The sequence below is a fragment of the Dermacentor variabilis genome, chromosome 10 (genome assembly GCF_050947875.1).
Source record: "Dermacentor variabilis isolate Ectoservices chromosome 10, ASM5094787v1, whole genome shotgun sequence".
Lineage (NCBI taxonomy): Eukaryota > Metazoa > Arthropoda > Arachnida > Ixodida > Ixodidae > Dermacentor > Dermacentor variabilis.
Genome location: NC_134577.1, coordinates 54,307,621 through 54,335,217, shown reverse-complemented (window position 1 = coordinate 54,335,217; position 27,597 = coordinate 54,307,621). Strand labels below are relative to the sequence as shown.

At 42.2% G+C, this 27,597-nt stretch overlaps 1 protein-coding gene across 1 annotated transcript in view; it reads right to left on the bottom strand.

Moving 5' to 3' along the window:
• Window positions 1–366: 366 nt before the first annotated feature.
• Window positions 367–27,597, bottom strand: part of LOC142559249 (uncharacterized) — a 49,794-nt gene continuing 22,563 nt past the window's right edge. Inside the window, exons 2-4 of the mRNA XM_075670877.1 lie at window positions 14,255–14,378; window positions 4,578–4,673; window positions 367–586 (exon numbers count right to left, since the gene is read on the bottom strand). Of these exons, the coding sequence (XP_075526992.1) occupies window positions 396–586; window positions 4,578–4,673; window positions 14,255–14,378 (411 nt within the window). The 3' untranslated portion in view covers window positions 367–395. The remainder of the gene's footprint in view (window positions 587–4,577; window positions 4,674–14,254; window positions 14,379–27,597) is intronic.

The window sequence follows — 27,597 nt, the reverse complement described above, 5'->3', positions numbered from 1 at the left end:
CGCGAAATGCGAAGGTTGTGGGTTATATATATATATATATATATATATATATATATGTGTGTGTGTGTGTGTGTGTGTGTGTGTGTGTGTGTGTGTGTGTGTGTGTGTGTGTGTGTTTGTGTGTGTGCAGAGAGAGAGAGAGCTACCGAAGTTGGCGTCTTCACGTGTTGCCGTAAAGAGAGACTAAAAAGAAGCACTAAACTAGTTTAGAGTGATGGTGACTGAAGAACTGAATCTTGGTAATGGTTCGCGTTATAGACTTTTATCGTCCGATGGGGACTAAACTGCTAAGCGTTATGAGCAAGAAAGGAATGACTATTGTAGAGTATTTATTCTCGTCACAGAGTCAATGTATTCAGGGCATCACTCAACTGAGTCTTTCTTTTTCTCATAAATCATTGCTTTGGAGCAGGCGGCTTAGGCAACATTTGTAAGAACTCCGGCACCGTTATTTCGGGGAGGCCTTGACAGGACGGCTGGTACACTGTCAGATTCACGTTTCCAAGACAATTTTCTCGATAGACTTGCTCGCAATCTTCAGGAATTGTCCAGTTTGCAAACGCTGCTGGCAACAGGAGCTGGCACCCTGAAATTGTGAACCATGAAAACAACTCCAAAAGGGAACAAACTTTTTATCTGTAAAAGCTAAAAAAATTATTTGTCTTTCCCGAATGTCGCCGTTCCCCTGAGCTTGAATACATACTTCAGCAGAAAACACAAATGATTTTGCTTATGCACTAATTGCCAGATGCCTCGCTAGAGTTCTCAAATACCCTTGAGCTGGTCCTTGAGGTCGATTATTCAGAGAGTTGGACACTACTTGCATAATAAATCGAAACACATATTCAACTAATTAACAAGAATCGACTAATTAGCTTTCGGATTATTTGCTTTACAGCACGTACTGTAATTTACGAATTGTAGCCGGCTCGTTTGCAAGGTGTATCAACTTGGAACGAAATTCCACAACGACGCCAATTTTGAAATATGTGCCATCAACTTGCCGTAAAAACGTACCATTCTTCCAGTTGCCTTTTTTTAACAAAACAATTTTTTATACATTGAAGCACAAAAGTAACTGGAACAACAATGTATTCGGTTGCACACTTTGGGAAATATGAATCGCGTGTCCTCCTGAATATGCATTTCAAGTGCATAGGCCCTGCAAGCTCACCGGCTACAATTGGTAAATTGCCTTATCGGTCGTAATGCAAATAATTATAAAGTAAAATAGTGACTTTTTGTTCACTAGTTGAATATGTGTTTCGATTTCGCATGCTAGTAATGTCCGCCGCCTCGAATAATCCGGCTCACGGACAGCAGTAATGCTTACTGCCACAGGCTACGTTTACAACTTCTATAAAAATGAAAAGTCATCCCCCTGCATTTTTAACGGCCGCACAAGAAACTGTTCACTTTCTTCTCCCTATGCGGTGTCGTTTCGCTTCGCAGTAACACGAATGCATCTGTTAGTGTTGCGCAGCATGCCTTCCAGCGTGATAATTGTGTGCCAGTGGGGCAAGGCGCTTCTTCACCGATTAGAGAGCGTGCATCGATTCCCTGACAAAGATGCAACTGCCGCACGTTCGCATAGTGCGGGTCTTCGAATTCTTGAATTTATCCGCGCCATCCGCCCAAGCGCTCACGCTACCGTGCGATTGCGTAGATCGCCGTCATGCGACGTACTTGACTGCGGCTGAAGCGCGAGACACACGGTGCGGTAATGGCAGTTAGCGCAATAAGACACGAAAACAACCAGCTAGTCACGAAGCACACGGACACGAGCGCACGAGCGATACGCAATCGCAGATGACTGATTGTATGCGATTTCGTATGCGATCAGTCGTACCGCTGTATGCACCAGCATCCGTACCTTGCAGTCTCCTAAGAGGTTTGGAAAGCATGCGGCGTCAATCGGATAATCGCCGCCATTTACAGCGTCGATATCGCTCCATGGCGCTTGGCAATGGCTATTGCACGCAAGGTGACACCCGCCGTGGTTGCTCAGTCGCGATGGCATTGGGCTGCTGAGCACGAGGTCGCTGGGTCGAATACCGGCCACGGCGGTCGCATTTCGATGGAGGCGAAATGCGAAAACACCCGTGTACTTATATTTAGCTGAACGTTAAAGAACCTCAGGGGGCTTTCCGGACTCCCTACTGCGGTGTGCCTCATAATGAGATTTGCACACACGGTGGTGCAAAACCGGTGAGCTGGTTCGCCGCCAGTCCGATCCTACCAATCGAGGAGCTCGCAACTTTCGCCATTTACGGGTGGTATAAAAACTTCCTGCAATTTGCTTCAGACAAGAAATGTTTGATAGGCTGACAATGGAAAATGCCTGGCATGAAAGGCGGCACACAGTAGTAAATCATCATCATCATCAGCCTATTTTATGTCCACTGCAGGACGAAGGTCTCTCCCGGCGATTTCCAATTAGCCGGGTCTTGCGCCAACCGCTTCCAACAAGCGCCCACGAATTTCCTAATTTCATCGCTCCACCTAGTCTTCTTCCGTCTTCGACTGCGTTTCCCTTCTCTTGGTATCTATTCTGTAACCTTAATGGTCCAACAGTTGTCTAACGTGCGCATTATGTGGCCTGCCCAGCTCCATTTTTTTTCCTTTTGACGTCAATTAGAATATCGGCTATACCCGCTTGCTCTCTGATCCAAACTGCTCTTTTTCTGTCTCTTAACGCTACACCTAGCATTCTTCGTTCCATCGCCTCTTAGCGCGGTCCTTAACTTGTTCTCAAGCTTCTTTGTCAGTCACCAAGTCTCTGCCCCATATCTCAGCATCGGTTAAATGCACCGATTATACCTTCCTATTCAATGATAATGGCAAGCTTCCACTCAGGAGCTGACAATGACAGCCGTATGCCATCCTAACCCATTTTTATTCTTCTATGAATTTCCTTCTCATGATCAGGGTTTCCTGTAACTAACTGACCTAGGTAAACGTACTCCTTCACTGACTCTTGAGGCTGACTGGCGATCCTGAATTCTTCTCTTGTCCAGCTATTCATCATTATCTTTGTCCTCTGCATATTAATCTTTAATCCCACTATTGCGCTCTCTCTGTTAATGTCCTCTAGAATTTGTTGCAACTCGTCTGGAGTGTTGCTGAATAGAACAATGTCATCGGCAAACTGAAGGTTGCTGAGATATTCGCCGTCGATCCTTACTCCTAAGCCTTCCCAGTTTAATAGCTTGAATACTTCTTCCAAGCATGCAGTGAATAATAAAAGTAAATCCTTAACCCGAATTCGACTAGTAGGCAGACAGCGCATCTGGAGCTGCAGTCGTCTGTGCGGAACAGCTCGCCTGTCTAGCGCGTTTGCTTATCGCTACCAACAGCGTCGGGAATTTTTTTTTAAATTTAGGAGTAATGTCACTGCGCCGTTTTGAATAATGCGGGCGAATATAGGAACTTTCTTACAAACGACGGCGGAATCGCAAAAAGTGTTGCCCTTGGAAGCGAGAGCCAGCTAGCCTAGTTAGAGTGTACTAGCCAGGCTTAGTTATTGGTTTCCAGCGATTGGCAGCTGTCAGCAGCGGCAACGCTGCGTAAAGGTACACAGTCGGGTAAGCGGTCTAGGCACACTGATGGCTGATAGGTTCGTGTGTTCTGTCTTATTGTTGCTGAGTTTTTCATAAAAAATTAATTATGGTGTTTTACGTGCTAACAACACGTTCTCATTATGAGGCACGCCGCAAAGTGGTGGATTCCGGAAATTCGGACCACTTGGAGTTCTTTAATGTGAACATAAATCTAAGCACATGGGTGTTCCCCTCCTCCCCCCCCCCCCAATCTAAATGCGTCCGCCATGGCCAGTCTTCAATCGCGCGAACTCGTGCTTAGCAGCCCAACACCACAGCCACTAAGCAACCATGGCGGGTACTTTGCATTGTAGTGAGAGGAAGCATGAAGGGCAATTCGCTAGCTGCTGCTGCTCCTGCTGCTGTTTTCCTCACGCCTGCGTTCTGACAGCGAGTGTCTGTGGCCATCGGGTGAGACGTGTTCATCTATGCCTGTATGAAGGTGGCCCCATGCTTGTTCTTTTCGTTGGTTACCGAACGTTTCAGAAGTTTATACGACTGATAAAGCTACTATCTTTATTTTGTATAGCTGTCTAATAATGTTTTATTACAATCGATGCTTCCTTTGCCACGGGGGAGAAACTGCGACATTTTTATGCGTTGTAAAATTATGTTGTAGTAATATCCTTACACCAAAAGAGCAAGGGCCAATGAAAAGGTCCCATTTTGTTTTTTGACATGATCATTAAAACCAAAAGTCAGCCTAAAATTGAAAATCTCTGTCAGAATTTGTCTCGCCTTACCTTACATATAATCATTCTCATTTCCTTTATTGGTGAAAGACTTGTTGGTGCATTTTGAATAAATATAATGGTGCGTAAATTGGAACACAGAATAAGAAACGGGACGGGACGAACGCTTGTGCCGTCCTCTTTCTTCGTCCTTGTTCGGGGTTGTGCTCGTTTATATTTACTGAATGCGTACACTTGCGGGTTATTTCTTCACCAAAAGTTACTCTAGAAGAATCGGTTGACTTACGTGCTGTTTCTTCTGTAGAGTTTCTGTCGTCGACAAATATCATACAACTATTCGTAGCAGACAAGTACATAAGCTTTCTGAGCTTTGGATCTTCAACTGAAAATATTTAAAGCACACCATTAGCATGTATAGATGGACATTGCTGCTAACCAAATCAAAATGCAGAGCTCTATGGGAAATGCCTTCTTAGAACGTATTTGCGTCTCAGACGCTACGTTTTACCTGGATAGCAGTACGAATGTGTAGGTAGGTTTTTTTTCATCGTATATTTTTATGTATCTACAACAGAAAAACAGCTTTGTAGTGTGGGCACAATGTATAGCTCTTTCCTGCATTAGTTATACACAGAGTGTCCCAACTCTTCTATCTAGGTGTCTTCTATCGCCCCCCGAATTTCACTGCAACATTTGTGAGCGATTTGCACGATGCCATTCATAGTGTTTGCTTTCGTCACACCACAGTGCCAATTGTCTTGCTTGTTGATTTTAATATGCCAAATATTACGTGGTACAATGATCCCCCCACCGTGTATCCTAACTCCTCTATGGCGCAAGACTTCTTAGAATTGTGCAATATCTTTTCGCTGACCCAAATCGTTAAGGAACCAACAAGAATAACTACGCCTGTTTCCAATACAGTTGACCTTGTTTTTACTACCCGACCCGAACTTAGTTCCGACCTAACATGCTTGCCAGGTATCAGCGATCATTGCCTACTTTCATTTAAAGTTTGCCTCGAGTGACCTAAACCGCCTAAAAAGATCAAGACATTAAGAAATTATAACAAGGCTGACTTTCTTTCAATAATAATGAACTCGCAGTGTTCCTTGATGAATACTTGCGTGAATTTGAATGCCGTAACGTTCAGTCAAACTGGAGTATCTTTGTTAATAAAGTGATTGAATAAACAGATAGGATCATTCCTATTTACACGATCATCTCTAATCTAAAAATAACCATGGTATAATCATCAGCTAAAAGGCGTGTCTAATAAAAAAAGCGCCTGTTTAAATCGGCTAAACTAAGCCGTACCAATGCTCGTTGGTCAGCCTACAAACAGATTGCCGATGAGTACGCGCAAGCCTTAAAAGACAATAAAGATAACTTCCTAAGCAGCACATTACCTTGTATGCTTAAAACTAACCCTAAACAATTTTGGCACACGGTTAATCTTAAAGACAATAATATAATAGCGCTCAGTGACGTTAATGGTGACGCTATACCAGCCAACCATTGTCCCGGAGTACTAAATGAAGTTTTCGCAAAACACTTCTCGTTACCTAGCAATTCCACTCCGCCCCACCTACGACCATATGACCATGATGTAATGTTCCCTCTCATTATCAGCTATGATGGTATGATGGTGTCGCGAGCATCATTAGGTCACTAAAACCATCCTCTGCGCCTGGTAGTGATCACATTAATGTGAAATTCCTTCAAAGCACAGTTTTTTACGCATCAATCATCTTAACTAAAATTTTCCAGCAATCATTGCACGATGGTTTTCTTCCATCCGAGTGGAAAGTAGGGAAGGTAATTCCAATTCATAAATCAGGAAATAAGCATTCCCCTCTAAACTACAGACCGATTTCGCTCACAAGTATACCTTGTAAGATACTAGAGAATATCTTGGCTTCCCATCTTGCTACTTTTTTGGAGTCGAATTCATTTTTCGCACCATCACAGCATGGATTTCGCAAATCATACTCGTGTGAAACCCAACTAACACTTTTTGTACACAAACTAAACACCATTCTTGACAATAGGACCTTGGCTGACTGCATTTTCCTTGACTTTGCTAAAGCCTTTGACAAGGTGTGTCACAAACTGCTGATCTATAAATTACGACTACTTAAGCTCCATCCCTGTAATTTAATCTGGATTGAAAGTTTTCTTGCTAACCGTTCTCAGTTTGTTTCAGCAAACGGTGCGAATTCTGAAGAATGCAAAGTTCATTCTGGTGTACTGTAGGGCTGAGTCCTCGGTCCTCTTCTTTTCCTCATCTATATTAACGATTTACCATCCTGCGTTTCCTCATCCGTTCATTTGTTTGCCGATGATTGCGTAATTTTCCGAGAAATAACAAGTTCAAATGACGCCGCTCTTCTTCAAGCTGACATTAACGCAGTCTTTGAGTGGCTTTACATGGCTTATGGAACTAAACATTAAAAAATGCAAATTTATGCGAGTGTCTAGAAAGATTGTTAGTTTACCCACTTATCACTTAAATAATTCCCTACTCGACAGCGTATCTTCATATAAGTACCTCGGAGTTCACATCAGTAGCAATCTAACATGGGATACTCACATCTCTCATGTTGTCTGCAACGCTAATCGCATGCTCGGATAGCTTCGTCGTAGATTTCCAAAATCACCTTCGTCTCTCAAACTACTGCTATATAAAACACTCATTCGCCCTAAGTTAGAATATGCCGCTTCGTTTTGGGATCCGCATTATAATACTTTGGTACATACGCTTGAAATGATGCAAAATAATTCGGTCCGTTTTATACTCTCTAATTACAGTCGAATCGCGAGCATCACGGTAATGAAAGCTAACCTTAATCTACCTACGCTCGGTTCTCGACGTGCGATGCTTCGCTTAAGCCTTTTTCACAAACTGTATAATCATCCCTACCTGCGTGATTTACTAATACTTCCTCCTCATTACGTTTCCCACCGTTTGGATCATGCTTGGATAAAGTTGGCATTCCGCTGTGTAAAATAATAATTCCTACATTCCTACATTCCACGCACATCAAATGATTGGAATTGCCTTCCCGAATTGGTAGTAACAATTTCAGATCATGAAAAATTTGTGACCTCATTAACCAATGCTCTGTAACATCTTGTTTTTGCCTGCCTCTTTATAGCTATTATTGTATAATTAGAAAAACTGGACTGCTCCTTTGTATACATATAGCATTTTTGTAACATGTATTTCGCCTCTTCATAACTACTACCGCATAATTAGAAACTGTGTGCTGCTTCTTGTATTTAAGATATTGTTGTTTTTATGTGTTTTCTACAACTCCCCTCTGTAATGTCTGTTGACCCTGAGGGTATCATAAATAAATAAATAAATAAATAAATGCGCGCGAGGGAAGCGACGATCGTGGTTCAAACCGGCACGCGCGAGGAGGAAAGCGGAGCGCAAACGCACCGGCTTCCGTAGCGCGAACGGCCATGAAGGGATGAGAAGGAGCGAGGGTGCAAGGACGTCGTTGTGCTCCAGGAGCAACTGCGTACTCCGCGACTACACGCAATGGGGCGCGACGATCGCGGCTCAACCTCGTGCGCGATAGGGATGAAAGCGGGGACGCAGCGAGCGAGGGATGGAGGGGGGCGGCTTAGACTCCGCCAACAAGTGCATAATGTTCACGGCCGCGCCCGGCCGCGCGCGCCGTATCTTTAAGGGGTTCTGCAGACGGCACATGCCTTCGTACGCGCTGTCTTCTCGCCGCCCTTGCAATATGGTGCACGGGCCCAGCCAAGCCTTTTCAGGCTTTTTGTCCGTGCTCCAAACATCTGACAGATGTTGAATAAAGCTGAATTGAATTGAATCGAATTAAATCGATAGACAACGCGAAGGTAACTTCTCTCGTTGCTGCTGCGGCACTTGCTCATACCAACGTTTTGACCGCGAGTGTCCGCGCTCATCGAGAGTGATGTGTTCATGTTTGTTTGTGCGGGCCAACACCAAGCTTGTTAATTGAGTTAGTAAGCGAATGTGCTGCTCTATCTATTAAGGAGCGAAACAATTCACCTAATCTAGGCTCCTCGCCTGAAAAACCACTGAGGTTACTTTTTAATACATGTAGACTTTGCTTTTTTTTTTCAATTATGAAATGTCATTCTATCTCTCTCCAATTTTATTTGGCCGATAAAACTATTATCGTTACTTCGTACAGCTGTCTATTAATTTGCTGTCGCAATCGATTCTTCACCTTTCGGGCGAATCTGCGCCTTTTTTTCATGCTTGAATGTAAACAATGCCCGCTCTTTATGGCATTCATTGTTATTGCTTTGACGCAGAAGGTTACATATGAAATTCGAAATGCACGCGTCCGGTGCGCGTGCCAAAGATGATTTAGTTGAAGATTACCAGAGGTTGCGATATTTTGTTGTATTCCACGAGGAGGCGAAACAAGTGTTGCTTAAATACTGGCACTTTACTTGGTATTTGTTTGGTAATTGATGAGTAAATTAGCTTTTTTTCTACATTACGAAAAACACTCCCGAATTATAGAGCACATATGCAAAACAGTCATTGTGGCCTCAATAGTATGCCGCCATGAAGGCGTAAATGAAAGCATTCATGCAAGAACTACTCTCCTTGTTAGGGATGCTAATGAAGTTACGTGTGACACAAACCAATGGATGGCATTTTACTTCCTTCACAGAATATAAGCTGAGAGGACGATAAAGGGATCCTGGAAGCTTACTTACACGTTGTATATTTGTATGTCATGCCGTTGTACTCCGTGTGGTTTCCCGTTTTCGAAAGAACGAACGAAGTATTGAACTTCACGCTGAATAAGAGAAATCACAGTGAGAAAACTTCTCATGGAAATATTACAGAAGTGACAAAAGGTAAGAATGTGGCTTCGTAGTGGTGAAAGAGTAATACTGCAAAATGAAGATTAGTTCAGAGGCAGCGAATTAAGAGGAGCAGAGAGACGGAAGCACCAACTTTTACCACATGTTCATCGGAAACAGGACTGACAAATATATGCGCGTGATTTCACTGGCAGTGCTCATTTCAGGCAACCATGGCTTTCTAGCGTATCTAAACTTGCGCCTACGATACTTAAATTTTTCCCCATAAGTTTAACCAACGGATTATGAGGCGTCGTGTTATCTTCACAGCCCATGAATTATTCCTGGCCTAAATATTGTTTCCTACTGGCCTCTCTTCTTTCATTGAAATTACATCAGCTACGAGCAATTTCGGCTGTGACCCGCATATGCTGCAAACAGTGTAGCGAGAACCCGACCTTGGATTTTTGCACGCTGCTATTCACTCCCTAAAACGATCATTGAGGCATGTAGCGGACTGCCCGATGCACTATTTGATGCAGCTTATAGGCATGTTATATACTGATGGCACGACACAATCGACATACCTAGATTCTTAGGAGAACACTTTACAATGTTTTCTCGGTATGCTTCTGTTTTTCCAAGCGACATGCTTGTCAGTGGCAGAAACACAATGGCTAACTGAGTGCGACTTATCTTTCGAAATTTATGCAGTATCTTGTGAATGTTTGGAACTACGCCTACTTTATGTATCCCGTCAGTACGCGCTTCAATGTGGAGAGTTTGTTTTTGAAGCAAACTTTCAGCAACAGAAATGTGTTCATTAATGGCGTACTTTGCATTCGTTAAAGAAGGTCATTGGCATTGGACTGCTTTATCCATCAAATCTAGGCGGCATTCCAGCGCAGTATTTCATCAAGTCTAGGTAACACTACTCTTTTTAACTTCATTTAAAAGCTACGTTTTGAACACGTTGTTCATCGGATCTCTTTGAGTTTCTGCAAATACCACATCGGCCCGTACACTAGATGCCTAAATAATTGCTTGAGAAGACACCATCAATAACATGCGCAAACCGAAGGGCAGTACTCTTTTTATACTCAATGCAGACAGTGTGGATATCCTCTGGAATTTCAAGATGCAGATGTAATTTCCGAGAATGAAGGCAGGTTAATAAAAAATTCTATTGGCCGAAATGGTAGATAGGCCAGGCACATGATGCGTCAAGTTACCATTTGATAGGTTATTGTAAAGAACTGATCTTCCGCAGGGCCGATATGACGTAGGTTTTAAAGGGACACTAAAATCAAATAGTAAATTAAGATAAAGTGATAGATTAGTGCTTGATAGTCTCTGAGGCATCGATATTGTCACGAACAGAGCCTTAGTAGTCGAGAAATTGATATAAATGCAGGACACGATTAGAGACTCTGTCGGACATTCAAGTACTTGCTTGATGACTAACATATTTAAAAGGGAGAGGTGGGCTAGTTGGTCGTCGATATTGCAGTGCATTATGTAACCGCAGAAACGACAACGTACGAAGAAGGAAACACACAGGACCAGCGCGGAATGATAAACATCAGACAACCATCACTCGACACCGGCATGCGGGTGTGAGTGGCACAAATTTGCATGGAAATAATGTAACTCTTTCTTGGCTATGTGACGCTCTTCAGCTCTTCAGTGTCACTAAGTGAAAAACAGTTGAATTAGTGTGCAATATGTATGTATACATATATATATATATATATATATATATATATATATATATATATATATATATATATATATATATATATATATTATCAGCGCCGAACCACCATTCTCTTGTATACCCTGATGAAGATCGGTCCACCGGTCGAAACTGTTTAAATCAAATACTTGTTCGGTTTACCTTGTAGCACCGCCGAAGCTCTTTCCGTTGGCCAGGTAGCCTGAAAAATTCCTCTTTACCTACTATATATATATATATATATATATATATATATATATATATATATATATATATATATATATATATATATATATGTATTAGCGCCATGCACCTAATGAGCCTGGTTTTTTTTCTCTATAATATTGTTTTCTTCCATTATTATCCGTGCTGTTTAATCTTCCGCCAACAAGAAGCGGGCGTGAAACGACGCCTTGATATTTTCTTACGTAAGGTCAAATTGCAGATCGATGGCTGCTCTCACAAAATTTACTGCTACATTTATAAATCTCTGCTGTAGACAGCAGCAGTTCACTAGCTAAATTACAATTGGTAACAGGCGATGAGATCCATGGGCGCTCCAAACAAATAAAGACATTTAAAGAAATATACTGTACAAGCTATTAACAACAAAAACAGGGCATCCGCGTGAGGAACGCTCGCTCGCTAGCAGACGACGCACTTCGTAATGACTGCAACATTGAAAACGTCGAGTTGTATAAATCATGTTTCAAATACATATGTTCGGTAAAATGGTCTAAGCATAAATTTGCAGTGCAAATAAAGCACATCTTAAGAGTGCGCTATACGCAATCTGCCTCGACGCCTGCAACAAACGCACGTTGAATGTGCCGCGGAGAGCGTCTCCGTCCCAATCCAATTCGCTCGTACCGCCCTCGCACAATTTTTCGACACGTGGCGTCTGAGCGGAGGAACGCTGTCCGGCCACTCAACCTTATCTGGTACACTCAAACCAAAACCAGCAGCATCGGCGAATCCACCCGGTTGCTCCAAGGCCACACGCTTGCGTTTTGCGCAAGACAAAACCGTACCGCCGTCTGTCGGGCGCCGTTTTACTCACTGACGGCAGCAAATGGCGGTGATGGCGCATGCAACGGCACCACTGCCGGCTTTGTTGATGGGAGGTGTCAACTGCTATAAAGGTATTCGAACCCTTAAGATGCAATTTTCTCGTAAACTAAGTCTTTTCCTGGCACGAAACGAGCATTCAGAGGTTTCTGGAATGGCATTTAAACACTCAAAGTCGCCTTAGTATTTGCCTTTAGTGTCCCTTAAAAGTCAAGACCTTGCCACGAGGGCACTTCCGGCGACTTCATGCATTTATATTCCCTGTCTTCTTGCAAATGAATAGGTTTCCTAAGTTAGCGCTTGCCTGTATCGCCTGTCTGTATCCCTTGCTGTCACTCCTTAGCAAATTGCTAAAACAGCGTACTCGAATTAACAACAAACGCCTTTGCTGTTCCCAATTACCTATTTTGTAACATATTGTTCCTTCAAAGTAAGACAGTAATACTCGTCTTAATAGAATTCTTGTAAAATTATCTAAGCGGCAATAGTTTCGGCATATAGAATCTCAATCTGGGAGTTTAACCTGGTATTTGCAATGGTAGATAGAAAAGGCTGACGGGGAATACCGAAGCGGGCAATTATGCCCGGGGATTTGGATGTTGCCAATCCCATGCCGCTTGACATATTGGAGTCCCCCTTTTCTAATTCCCTCTATGATATACGACCCGTCTCGCGACCGCTCAAAAGAGATTTGCGTTTGTCGAGATGACTTGTAGAGCCATTCATTCCATCTCGAACATTATTTCTAGTCTGATTCCACAACACACCGACACCAACTTCCATCGTCTGCACATCACAAGTGCTTACAACCGGTAAATAAATCATTAAAGACAAGATTTCCATCTATCCGACTGTAGCAACAAGTTACAAATGAAACCCGTAGGGGTTTAGCAGCCACACATGAAATTACTATTCGATACATATATAGAACATATAGAAATACGTATACAATAATATATATTTTATGCTTGTTTCCTTTCGAATATGTTCATTCAGCACGACCGACAAGAGCACACGCCACGTAGTCCTCGACTTTCTCAATCATGCTACTCATACACAGTGCCTTGAAGAAGAAATCAGGGTACTTGAAATACATCGACCTTTTCAACATGCTGAGGTGCGGGTGCATGGACACCAAAATTAGCACATCAGAAATAAGGGAGCGCACATGAATTTTTTTTCTAACTAGCTGCATACTTCATTAGTATTGACTGCACAGCACCAAGGACTATATATAGTGTGTGTCGAACTTGGGCACACGCGTGCAACGTATACTTCAGCATCTACAACTTCCTTGTACGCTGTTTGAACGCTAACTTTTCGCGGAACACTTCCATATAACTGGGCCTGTTTAATTTATGTAACAACCAAACGAAAACTAGTAGCAATCACCAGCGCACAGTGACAACTTCATTTTTTATTCGGGCGTATTGGAAATGTCCAATAAGTAAGACAAAAGATACCGCTTATCTCTTTACTGACCTTACTCTTTGCACTGCACAATGACTCCTCTAAATATTTATTCTCTTGGCGGTGTCTGTTGAAAGGGAACTTATAAATTGCAGATACATCCGTGTCCCTATGCGACAGTGCATAGTGTTGGTGTCGCCAGCGAGCTCGCAGCACTAGAGAGTACGTAGGAAGTGCCTCCCACCAATGGCTCCCTATGTAAAAGAATAAAGCTGACTCTATCTTCTATTGTGACTCGATCAGCTATGTGTAACAGTTAAGCTTTAAAAATTAAGATAGTTGTTCACAGGAACCATGAAGGATTGGCGACTCCGGTTTGGTGAGTGTGGCCGCGAACGTTTATCCAGTGCGGTGACGTAGGAGTTAAAGGGCTTGTATGAATAAATCATCTGCACTCGGCTCCAGTCGAAAGCCAGCAGCCGTAGCCTCCAGGTGATTTGCGTGTACTTTGCGACCTGGATTACAGGGCAATTTCTTCGAACCATTGCTCGCCAACATCAGCTACTGCACAGTTATGAACTCAACGCTAAATTAACCGTAACGATTGCAGAGAGAGAGAAACAAGTGAACATTTTTAATGCCGTTTGTAAAACGTGTCTCGGCTTTATCTCTACTGGTTTGCTCTCCGCACAAGGGGGTGGCGTATATATAGGAATGCAGTGGGTGAAATCGCCCGTACTTACCAATATAAAATTTTGGAGTATATAGTAAAACAGCACCAATACATCATATACGCCCTTCTACAGCGGAAAGACTACTAGGGTATACAGATCCCTCAATATGCCGCAACGTACATTCGTTCATGCTTGAGAAAAATGTGGCTGAATATACTCACAGGTGTCCTTTCAGATAGGGTAATACCGCACCCAATGTATAGTTGAAAAATGTCTCGTTTATTTTTACCGCACGTTCTGCAAAATCGCATTTGGGCGGCAAGGAAGAATTGAAGTTCTGTTTTATGACGTAAATTTTACCGGCAATATCTACTACCTGTAAGAATACAGCGGAAATATGAAATAGAGATGGTGGTTACCACTCTAGAAAGATTAGGCAAGGTAAATTTGTTTTTCAATGTATATATTTCCTATCCTGCAGAGAGACAATAGAAAGATTAGGCAAGGTAAATTTGTTTTTCAATGTATATATTTCCTATCCTGCAGAGAGACAATACGTATTGGGTAAGAATATGTAACTGGTAAAACTGTATACACAGACTAATATGGTACCAATTGTAGTGCAGTGCCATATTCACTGATTGATCACAACCTGTAATAGAACACTAGTTATCACCATGCTGAACGCAGTAAGCAATGTACATGCAACGATATGCTGAATATATTTAATATTATCGTTTCATAGTTGCTCGTCAAGTTTTTCAAGTTCGAGGTAGTCAAAAGAAAGAAGAGTTATCTTACTTCACTAGCATTCTGATAGCAAAAGTTTTCTACTTCTTCCTCATACAGGCCCGATGAAGAGAGGCCCTCCTGGGTACTCGAAGATCGTGAGGTGAAGGCGAAGATAAGTACGAATGGCAAACAAGAAGCAATCCGCGTCATCATAAAGTCTGTTACCTGAAATCACAACGGTGGCAGTAGCGAGCGTAAGCCAATTTTGTTTAGCAACACTTCACAGGACAATTTTTATTTTTGCTCTATGCAACAAAGTTGAAATGACCTTCACCACTTTTCATTTAAACAGAGAAAGCTTTCAAACTAATCGTATTAGCAGAATTGGGCTCCTACATTTGAAACACAATTTGTAAGGCAATTTTTTTAGCAGAGCACACAATTTAAAACCCGTTTTAAACGTGCATTCCAACAGGGTGGCTATTGAGCAAATATATAAGAGAGTTCATGCGGCAGGGCACTAATTAACTAAAATTGGTTAACTTATTGCTTACTTTATTCCAGATATATGTTCCAATGGCAGCCTTTCTCGAGGTCTCCTTAGGCGGCTACAGTAATTTATCTCATTTTGAAAGAGTCAGCCGTTTTTGTAGGCATTTCTCGGCATACTTTAATCTTTCTTCATTGATATAATAAAAGTGCGCATGAAAGGGGTACTGAACGCACTGCCTACGTCATGCTTGACGCTGACATCGTGCAAAATAGTATTATATCCGATCGCACTGACATATCCAAGCCATCGTTTTGCTTCTCACCACAAAGGTCGTTCGCCAACAGGTTGAATGCCGAGGCGATGAATCCGTCGACCTGAAGCAGTAGGTAGAATAAACAGAATTTGTATTATCATTACCATCATTATCATTTAATCACGATCACGAGATATTCCAATTTCGCCAAATGCTTCTCTCCATCTCTCCCCACAACTCCACGATCCTTACAAAGAGAATTGTTTTACTTGATGCACATCATGCGACACTGAGAGTGCGAAGAGAGTGTTAAGGTGAGATTAAAATATTGTGATAATTTAAACATGTACATACTTTTTTTAAAAGTTTACTATTAAAAGAACAAATAACTATTTTTTAATAGACGAAGTGTCAGGTCTTGTTACTCTAAGCATCTTAACTGGACGTAACACTTGACGTCCAAAGATTGCTTCCACAAGAAGCGCAACATTGCTGTCCCGAAGCGTGTGGTATGTCTTCCGCAAGACTTCGTCTATTTTACTGCCCTTCTTAAAAGACCATGGAAATGAGGCGCTAAGGGAAAAACGTTTTTAAACAAAAGCCCACTACATACGTCAAACATTCATGACAAGCGAGCAAAAAGAAACTGGGTGCTTGTGCTGACCCCACTGAAAATGAGCCGTAGATAACCGGTGAAGCACCGGGTGAGAAATGTCATATCGCTCCATTTCCGTCAGACAGCGCCTTTTTCATATGTCACACAGCAGCCGTATCCCACGCCTACTTTCTTCAAAGCTGAGTTAAATTATTCTGAGAAGTTAGTGGTCACACGTCACTTTCGCTTATAATGCAGTTATGCTATGAATAAAAGTGCCACAAGGAACCTCCGCTTCATATTTCGTGCCGCAATGTACCGAAATACTGAGTGTTCACCTTCCTTGAAGGCACACTGTAATTAATAAATGTTATGTGATCCGTGATCAAATAAGGTCTCTTTCGGATGTGTAAAGTACGCGTTAACACGACGAAGCTGGTGGAGGAGGAGATATTCCGTGAACTGTACCCGAAAGTCAAAGGAATTGGCCTCACGCTTCATTCGTGGCCTCTGTTTCTTAGCGTACCATTGAAAGCACAGTAACCATAATTGTTAAACCAAGGTTAGCCCACGCTACTATAGTACATTGGCGACGCAGTTAAGTGTTCTGAAATGTTAAAAATTTGGAACGGTATAAATGTGTCATACAGAAAGCGGAGTACAATTTGTTCAGATCCAGGTCCCCTGCTCGTCCTGCGCACGCACAGAGTCTCCGGAACGTAAACAGCGCGTTTCAAATGTGGCGCATCCCGCATGTGAGAGTTCACGTTTGTTAGATGAAGAAATGGTGAGAGTGATCTCAGGGCAGTATTACTCGTTTACATGTAATATTAAGGCGAAATAAAGAAACTTCTGGATTTGTGCACGTTTACGTTTCGCACGAAACAGGCACTCTCAATTTCGGTTTCGCAGACGCCGGGTTGAGTTAAATTTTCTGCTATATCTCTTGAAAGAAACAACGTCGGAACAACTTGTTTTTCTGCAAGAGGCATACATCAGACACTTAGCTACGTATAAAAGGAGAAATCGAAATTACGGGAAAAACATTTGAGTTTTCCACTTGGCTTCAAACCTTAACGCTTTTGCAGCCCATGTTTCGCGGCCTCTTAGGAGTTCTGTGACGTCCGTGCACAGAGGCCATAAGCATACACAGAAATGTTTGTCTCGCGCATGTACTCCTTGTAACTCTGCTACAGTTGCATAAAAGAGATGTTCCTCTAATAAGCTTTCTTGTGGACGTCATTTGTTTATTGTGCATGTATCACTTTGTTCGTCATTTGCATTCATATATAGTTTCGTGTATTTCAAGCTCATAGCGAGGGAAAATTCGGGGAAGGTGGGAGATGGAAATTCAAGACGATCAAGGAAACGAGAACAAGGTTAAATCATCAGCCAACGTTTCGACGAGCAGACTTGTCTTTTTCAAAGCGGCACATGCTTCCCTCGGCACACTATATATGTAGGTAGGGTTCTTCTAATGGGGAGAGGTGGTAAGGCGATTGCGCGCGGCAACAACCGAAAGTGTGTTAACGGCGAGGGTGTACAATGGAGGACGAAGGAGTGCTGTGCACGAGGCTGGTGACACGGCCGTGTGTCAGCCGACGTGTCAACGGCCATGTGCACAGCACATCACTATTAACTGCTTCGCTGGAGGTCGTGGGCTATCGTATCTCCCAAAGGAGCGGCAGAAAATGGTGCTCCTGAAAAAAAAATTAAACATACTGAAATGAAATAAATATATAACTAAACAAACGAAATAAAGTGAGAGAAAACAAGCCACTAAGCAACCAAACTAAGTGTTGTTGGCTATAGTTTGAAATTTAGCACAGCGAATAGATTCTAAAGCTCCCTTTGAAACGTTTATGCCTACTGGTTGCAATGTGTTGAACGTATGGATAAAGTGTGATTCTCTGTATTTTCTTTGTCGTTCAGGACGCAAATGACTGTAAAATGTAGAGTATAAGTTAAACAAAGTTATGGCCTGGTTGATTGAAATGCTCAGCAACGGCTTTACGAAGCTCATTTTCATACAGAAGCCGGCCATGCACTCCGGATGTTGAGAGCCCATGAAGCACATGAAATTCACTAACCGAGTCAGAGGCCTTGTTATACTAAATAAGCCCCGTAGTAGCAATCAATCAACGCAACTTTATTTCGGAATTTCACAAGGCGAAAAAGATGGCCGGAGAAAAAGCTGCTACACTGCAGCTTGACTGGCCTCCGGCCGGGTACCCATCAGTAATGGAGACGAAACACATTCGGCATTACTAAACAATAATAAAAAGCACTGTACCAAACATACAATATAACCAAGATTACATTACAAATCAAACATGCCACTCTAAGGACATGTAGGAAGGTAGAATCAAAGAGAAAGGCTAAGTACTCATAATATACATATATAATGCAATCCCTAGAAACCCCAGAAACATTTTTTTTCGTTTTTATTGCATGAATAAACTCATTATGCCTTCCTTTGTTCACGTTGTGATGTCAATCTTCAGTGTGTCATAATGATTTCATGTCGTTGGCATTACATGCTAAAATCTCTGTCGGCCATAACGTGTGCGCGAAAAACGAACGCGCCGTAGAGGTGGGCACCAAGAAAGATGTGTTATCGGGTGTCTACTCAAGTTGTGCAATATCGAGAAAAGCATCTAATCTAATCTGAACTTCTTTCTTACAGCAACACAGTGCAGCATAAGAGTACAAATCTAGAATTTTAAGGATTTTACGTTTTTCAAAAAAAGAGGCGGGGTATGTTCTTAAGGAAGCACTTGATACCGCGCGGACTGGCCTTTTTTTTGTACTAATATGAGTTTGTCTAGGTTCTCAGCTATAGGGTTACCCCTATGTAGCACACAATAACACAAATATGAGCTGAGCAGGGCATAATAAAGCAAGCTTTTAATTGCCACTGGGAGATGTTGTCGCTGCCTATTCATTAGGCCCATTGTTTTGCTTAATTAAACAATGGTGACTGAATGTGCTGGTTCCAGGCTATATTCTCATGAAATGTAAAGCAAAGTGTTTTCACACGTTTTCCAGTGAAAAGATTGCATGGGCCAAGCATAATGGATACAGGTACCTTAGCCAATGTCCCTAAAGTACGAAACAACACACACTTTGATTTCGCTTCGTTCATTGTGAAAAAATTTGTCTTGCACCATTCGTTTACTCTAGAAGAGAACGCATCGGCCTCGATAGTAACGTGCACTCGATCTTTCCCCGCAGAAATCACGGAGCAATCCCCTGCGGACACGGCAAATTTGCCAGTTTTGTTTATTGATACTGTATTATTCATATAAACGAGGAAGGATTAGGCCCCAGAATAATTACCTGTGGCCCCCCTGACACCATCTCTATCATGAGCTATTTGTATCTGCCTATTTCAACATATTTGGATCGACCCATAATGTATGGGCGTAATAATTCCAGCGCAACTCCTCTAATTCCTAGTCGTTCCATTTTATCCAACAAAATGGTGTGATTCACAGGGTGAAATGCTTTACTAAAATCCAAATATAGCTCTAGTATGATGAATTTGTTTTTCATGTTTTCTAATATAATTTCATTCTGCAGTAAAAGAGCACTCTGCGGAACGACGCTTCCTAAACCCAAATCGATGGCTTGTTATATGGTCATGTCTGCTATAAAAACTGTCAATTTGCGCATACATCACATTTTCGAACCCTTTCTAGAAAACAGGTAAAATTTACACTGGACGATAGTTAGAAAAAAATTACAGGGCTTCTTAAGATCTCTCTTAAGCAGTGAACGGCGAAAGCCTACTCTTCATCCTCTTATCATTCGCCTCTTTCTCTTTGCCTCTTCTCTTTCTCTTCTTTCTTTTAGTCATCACTGCTGACTACTAAGCATTTTTAGCCATTTGTAATCAATTTTGGTCATTACAAGCTGTCGTTACACATGTTGGTCGTATCATAGTCATCAGTAGTCAATGCAAGTCTTTTCAGTCATTACTAGTCGTTACTGGTCATTACTAACCATTTTTTGTCATTTCCAATCAATTGTAGTTGTTACAATTCGTCGTTACACATATTGGTCGTTTCGTAGTTATTAGTAGTCATTACAAGTCATTTGATTCATTATTAGTCATTACTTATCATTACTAAGCATTTATAGTAATTTCAAATCAATTGTAGTCGTTACAAGTTGTCGTTAGACATACTGGTCATTTCATAGACATTATTAGTCACTACAAGTCGTTTCACTCATCATTAGTCATTACTGCTCACTAATAGGCATTTTTAGTCATTTGCAATCATTAGTGATTAGAAGTCATTTTAGTGATTACTATTCATTACTCTTGGAAGACGCGCCCATCCGGCGAGAATTGAGACACGAGAGATCATAGCCCATTCCGATTGAACTCATCGCTACCCGTTAACATATATATATATATATATATATATATATATATATATATATATATATATATATATATATATTATTTGGGAGCTAAAAGAGAAATATAAAAGAAAAGTGCTCCGGCCTGTACCACTAAGTATAACAGGCTTGCTACCCGTTAACAGTAAAACTCGGCTCGTGTCGAGATTTCTTAACACAAACAGGTCGGCAAATACCGTAAGCAACGCAGCGCTTCGACACGACTTTTGCCCAATCACGGTTGATGTTTGAGAAGTTGGTAGAGGCTTTTTCCCTGCAGTAGGCGTAGCCAGGCTTATGATGATGATGATGCTGATGACTCATTACTAGACATTTCTAGTCATTTCTAATCTATTATGGTCAATACAAGCCCTCATTAGACATATTGGTCATTACGGAGTCATTAGTAGTCATTACAAATCTTTAATAGTCATTCTTAGGCACTACCAGTCATTATTAACTTCTACCGATCCTTAATATAACGTTATCATTCACTAACTTTCACTGTCAATCTTTTTTCATTCTTTAATCTGTCCTTAATATGTCTTCATAGCGTCTAGTAGTGAGGCGAGTCTAGCAGTATTATTGGAGGAATTAGAGGGTAGTAAATGGGATATAATAGGGCTCAGTGAGGTTAGGAGGACAAAAGAAGCATATACAGTGCTAAAAACCGGGCATGTACTGTGTTACCGGGGCTTAGCGGAGAGGCGAGAACTAGGAGTCGGATTCCTGATTAATAAGGAAATAGCTGGTAACATACAGGAATTCTATAGCATTAACGAGAGGGTGGCAGGTCTTGTTGTGAAACTTAATAAGAGGTACAAATTGAAGGTGGTACAAGTCTATGCCCCTACATGCAGTCATGATGACCAGGAAGTCGAAAGCTTTTATGAAGACGTGGAATCGGCGATGGGTAAAGTCAAAACAAAATACACTATACTGATGGGCGACTTCAATGCCAGGGTAGGCAAGAAGCAGGCTGGAGACAAGTCAGTGGGGGGAATATGGCATAGGCTCTAGGAATAGCAGAGGAGAATTATTAGTAGAGTTTGCAGAACAGAATAATATGCGGATAATGAACACCTTTTTCCGCAAGCGGGTTAGTCGAAAGTGGACGTGGAGGAGCCCGAATGGTGAGACTAGAAATGAAATCGACTTCATACTCTGCGCGAACCCTGGCATCATACAAGATGTAGACGTACTCGGCAAGGTACGCTGCAGTGACCATAGGATGGTAAGAACTCGAATTAGCCTAGACTTGAGGAGGGAACGGAAGAAACTGGTACACAAGAAGCCAATCAATGAATTAGCGGTAAGAGGGAAACTAGAGGAATTCCGGATCAAGCTACAGAACAGGTATTCGGCTTTAACTCAGGAAGAGGACCTTAGTGTTGAAGCAATGAAGGACTATCTCATGGGAACCATTAAGGAGTGCGCAATAGAAGTCGGTGGTAACTCCGTTAGACAGGAAACCAGTAAGCTATCGCAGGAGACGAAAGATCTGATCAAGAAACGCCAATGTATGAAAGCCTCTAACCCTACAGCTAGAATAGAACTGGCAGAACTTTCTAAGTTAATCAACAAGCGTAAGACAGCGGACATCAGGAACTATAATATGGATAGAATTGAACAGGCTCTCAGGAACGGAGGAAGCCTAAAAACAGTGAAGAAGAAACTAGGAATAGGCAAGAATCAGATGTGTGCGTTAAGAGACAAAGCCGGCAATATCGTTACTAATATGGATGAGATAGTTCAAGTGGCTGAGGAGTTCTATAGAGATTTATACAGTACCAGTGGCACCCACGACGATAGTGGAAGAGAGAATAGCCTAGAGGAATTCGAAATCCCACAGGTAACGCCAGAAGAAGTAAAGAAAGCCTTAGGAGCTATGCAAAGGGGGAAGGCAGCCGGGGAGGATCAGGTAACAGCAGATTTGTTGAAGGATGGTGGTCAGATTGTTCTAGAGAAACTGGCCACCCTGTATACGCAATGCCTCATAACCTCGAGCGTACCGGAATCTTGGAAGAACGCTAACATAATCCTAATCCATAAGAAAGGGGACGCCAAAGACTTGAAAAATTATAGACCGATCAGCTTACTGTCCGTTGCCTACAAAGTATTTACTAAGGTAATCGCAAATAGAATCAGGAACACCTTAGACTTCTGTCAACCAAAGGACCAGGCAGGATTCCGTAAAGGCTACTCAACAATAGACCATATTCACACTATCAATCAAGTGATAGAGAAATGTGCAGAATATAACCAACCGTTATATATAGCTTTCATTGATTACGAGAAAGCGTTTGATTCAGTCGAAACCTCAGCAGTCATGGAGGCATTACGAAATCAGGGTGTAGATGAGCCATATGTAAAGATACTGGAAGATATCTATAGCGGCTCCACAGCCACCGTAGTCCTCCACAAAGAAAGCAACAAAATCCCTATAAAGAAAGGCGTCAGACAGGGACATACGATATCTCCAATGCTATTCACAGCATGTTTACAGGAGGTATTCAGAGGCCTGGAGTGGGAAGAATTGGGGATAAAAGTTGATGGAGAATACCTTAGCAACTTGCGATTCGCTGATGATATTGCCTTGCTTAGTAACTCAGGAGACCAATTGCAATGCATGCTCACTGACCTGGAGAGGCAAAGCAGAAGGGTGGGTCTGAAAATTAATCTGCAGAAAACTAAAGTAATGTTTAACAGGCTCGGAAGAGAACAGCAGTTTACGATAGGTAGCGAAGCACTGGAAGGGGTAAGGGACTACATCTACTTAGGGCAGGTAGTGACCACGGATCCGGATCATGAGACTGAAATAACCAGAAGAATAAGAATGGGCTGGGGTGCGTTTGGCAGGCATTCTCAAATCATGAACAGCAGGTTGCCACTATCCCTCAAAAGGAAAGTGTATAACAGCTGTGTGTTACCAGTACTCACATATGGGGCAGAAACCTGGAGACTTACGAAAAGGGTTCTGCTGAAATTGAGGACGACGCAACGAGCTATGGAAAGAAGAATGATGGGTGTGACGTTAAGGGATAAGAAAAGAGCAGATTGGGTGAGGCAACAAACGCGGGTAAACGACATCTTAGTTGAAATCAAGAAAAAGAAATGGGCATGGGCCGGACATGTAATGAGGAGGGAAGATAACCGATGGTCACTAAGGGTTACGGACTGGATTCCAAGGGAAGGGATGCGTAGCAGGGGGCGGCAGAAAGTTAGGTGGGCGGATGACATTAAGACGTTTGCAGGGACAACATGGCCACAATTAGTACATGACCGGGGTAGTTGGAGAAGTATGGGAGAGGCCTTTGCCCTGCAGTGGGCGTAACTAGGCTGATGATGATGATGATGTCTTCATATGGCGTTATGACGCTTCGGTGGCCACTCCGGTGTTCAGGTCTGCTGACAGAAACTTCACCATGAGCCTAGCAAGTATTTCGCCTTAAAAGGCTTTTGCCTTAAAACTGTTTTTTTATCCCGACCTTTATTGGTTCCGATCACCTTAGCTACCTACATCTTATTTGTAAAGATGGCAGTAGAAATCGCTATAATAAATATATACGAAATGACAGGTGCGATCTGATTTACCACATACCTAACAGGCTTAATTTGTAAGACATCGGCATCTCGACTATGGCTGTTAGTAAGGCCTTTGAAAACCTGTATAACTTCTGCGATAGAAGGAGGCTGACGGAAGAAAGAATTCAGAGATCTAGGTATGCACGCCGTAAATGCAGAAGTGTTCCCTGTGTTACCGATATGTCCAAAAAAGTCATTAAAGCGGTTCGCAAGTTCCCCCTTTAAATGTGGTATTATCGGGGACAAGGCGATAAATACAGTTTCACATAGGCGTTTGGTTTAAGATTGTATTTAATTTCTTGCAGATAACATCACTGTTATGCATGCAATCATACAAAAAATGCATCTGTAATATTCTTCTTTCTGCTTGCTAAGTACTTTGTTAATCTGATTTCTAAATGTCTTAACTTCTTTGAACTTACTGTGGTCTCAAGAATAAAGAAATGCGTGCAACATTTTGTCTGTGATCCTAATAATATTAAGCAGGTGTCGAATAACCCAAGGTTTTCTTGATTCTTTACTCTTATGAAAACTATTTATTTGAATAGAGGCATGATGGCACAGTTTAAAAGATCTAGGAGCTTATTATAGGGCGCATTTGCATTTCGAATCGCCATTACTTTGCTCCAGTCAACATGCCTGACGTTCTCTAGGAAATTTCCTAACGTCAGCGTTGAAATATCGCGGGATTTTCTATTTCTGCAGCTTGTTGTTTCTCGTTTGGCTGCTGCCTCTCCATCATTAATACAATGGGCATATCATCGCTTAAGTGGGAGCTCAGGACTTCGGAGATAGCTTTTCGGCATGAGAGTTGGCAATAAATATGTCTAGTAGAGGTGTGCATGAAGTCGTAATTCGTGTTGGAGATGCTATTTCATTCCGAAAACCATTGCATTTGTAAAATCAGTAGTAAGTCTAAAGCAGGTCCGGAGTCACTTAGGATATCAATATTGAAATGAGAACCTGGTATTAGCCTATATCTATATTCATTTAGATGCGAAAACGAATTGCCAAGGAAAATAAGAAACGCTGGGATACTGCCATTTGGTGGTCTATAGACACGGCTAAACATTTTTTTTACCTTTTCATAGTCTAAAGTACTCGAAGTGAAGTCGTGCAATAATTGAAAACCTGAAAGATTTCTCTGCAGTAACAAACCACTGCCTTGTATTTAGAAGTAGCTCTCATGTAGAAATGGCTATAACCCGGTAGCACAAGATGCTCAGAATCCTTACTGTACCATCTCTCGGTAAACATCAGCACATCAAAATGGGTATCACAGGAATCTAAGAGAATCAGTACATCGTCCCGTTTTCGCAAGACAGACTTTGCATTTAAGTGGAAAAGTTTCAACAATTTTCTTGCCTTGTTGATGCTTATGATATGCGCAGGTTCTTCTGTGGGAAAGCTGTTTTTATCCATAACCCACTACAGGCGGACGTTCGCATACCTAGGCTTTAAAAAGCCTGACTCAAGTGTCTGCGCTAACAATCTTATCAATGTCGCTCTCACGCTGAATCGACAGTACAGGAGGAGTGTCGGTGCGGTGCGTGAAAATGGACCCATGTTTTGTCCACACGTACTTTCTTGCGCTTGTTCACTTTCGTGCGATGCTCGCTCTGAGCAGCTCTTCTATAAATGGACAGAGATGCTCATTTATGTAGATATGCGAGTCCTCTCGCACACCTTCTTGCGCTTCTTGGGACGATGAAACCATTCCCAGAGTTTCATTGGTCACTCTTTCACGCTTATCCCATCTTTGAAGCTGTACGAATAAATTTGTTCGCTGTATTTTGTGGGTACTCCGTGGCACACATCAATGTCAGCATGTGATATGGGCCCACCGACAGCATCGTCTATATTTCTCAGTATGCCAGAAAGGCTTTAATTTGGTTGTTTCAGAACCCCTTTGATTTCCAGGAACTTGTTTCGCGAGTATTGTTCCGCTTTTACAAGGCTGGTTTGACATTTAAGCAGTTCCTGTTCAAACAGGTTGATTCTTTGCCGAAGAGTTTCATTTTCTTTATTCAAGGTGCTGTTTTCAGCAACTGCATCTGTTGCCTGACGGTTGACGTCTTCGAAGTCCACACAGCTTTTGTCGGGGGGTCAGCAAATGGTACCGAGTCAAACAGTTTGTTTATTTTGCACCTGTACAATCTAAAGCCAGCTACTTGACCTGGTATACAAATGCTACATTCCATTTACAACCGCAATGAACAACATTTATTTTTGCATCACTTTAGAAAAGCATCTGATTGTGTAACATCATGAAAGAATTTTATTGGTAGGGCTGTATTACCGAGGTTTTAACAACGAGACCACGTTGGAAATTTTCCAGCACTTGTAGTTGAGTGGAAATGCCTGTAGGAGGGGGGGAGAGGGAATTTTTCAAGCTGCAGTACGCAATGTTGCCAGGACCAGGCAGTGCGGTTATTATTTAGCCGAATATTGTTGGCCCAGAGATAGTAATGTCAACGACCTAATTTTTATACGAAAATATGAAAATTATGCACGCCGCAGGCGTGCTAGGAACCAACAGTCATGCGATGCCATGTGTGATGCCATCGCAGGCGACATGGTAGAGGCATGTAAATGATCGCAGTAGCGCGATGCCGTCATCATCAGGTAATCGCCATCGTAAGCAGATTGTCTTTTTCACGCAATCGTACCCGTACAGCCATTTTCTTCGCGCCGATGTAATCGCCATGTTATCGGCGACGTTGTCACGGTGGCGTCAGGTTACATCGCTTGCGTTATCGTCGCTGTCGTGTACTCGCCACTGTTAAACAGCTATCCCAGTCTTCTTGATATCGTAGTCATAATACCATTGTAGCCGTAAATTTCCTAGTTGTCTCCATCTCTATGTCGTCGTAGCCATCGTTATGTTTCATCACATTCGTTAACGTCGTTGCTTATTTTCGGTGAGGCGTCCTCTTATCGTTCAGGTTACATAAATACTCCCGTAATGCAACAGTCCGCCGCACGCAGCCCGGCTGCACCATCTCGTAGCACTGCAGATTTGCAAACAAGTCTAGATAGCCAGCTACCAGGCAAATGTGAAAACAGAACCGACAACTAAAATATTCATTTTCTTCCTTGGTGAACAAAGCAGCAAAAAATTTGTGCATATAGCACGCATTGTGGGAGCCGAAATTATGCGGTGCATATACATGTAGCTGGCTATCCAGCATTGCTCGTGATCTAGCAGAGCCTCAACAAATGAAGCAACATGTCAGTGACAACGGCAGCGAAGACGATATTAATATGGCCACCACATGACTGCTGAAGTTTTTTTTTCTATGCGTTAGCATTGTTACGGTGATTGACGCACTTTCTTAGCGCTAACTATATATATGTATGCATGTTGGTTTGTCCCTAATAGTTTTTTCCGCCTACTTGGGTCACCGGCTAATTCATGTTCGAATTGGCAGCTCATTGGCTGCTGTACTGAGGAAACAGGGTTCAAAACCAATCGTCAGACCAACATAGGTCACTGAGTAAGTGGCAATCTGTACATGTGTGCCACTCTT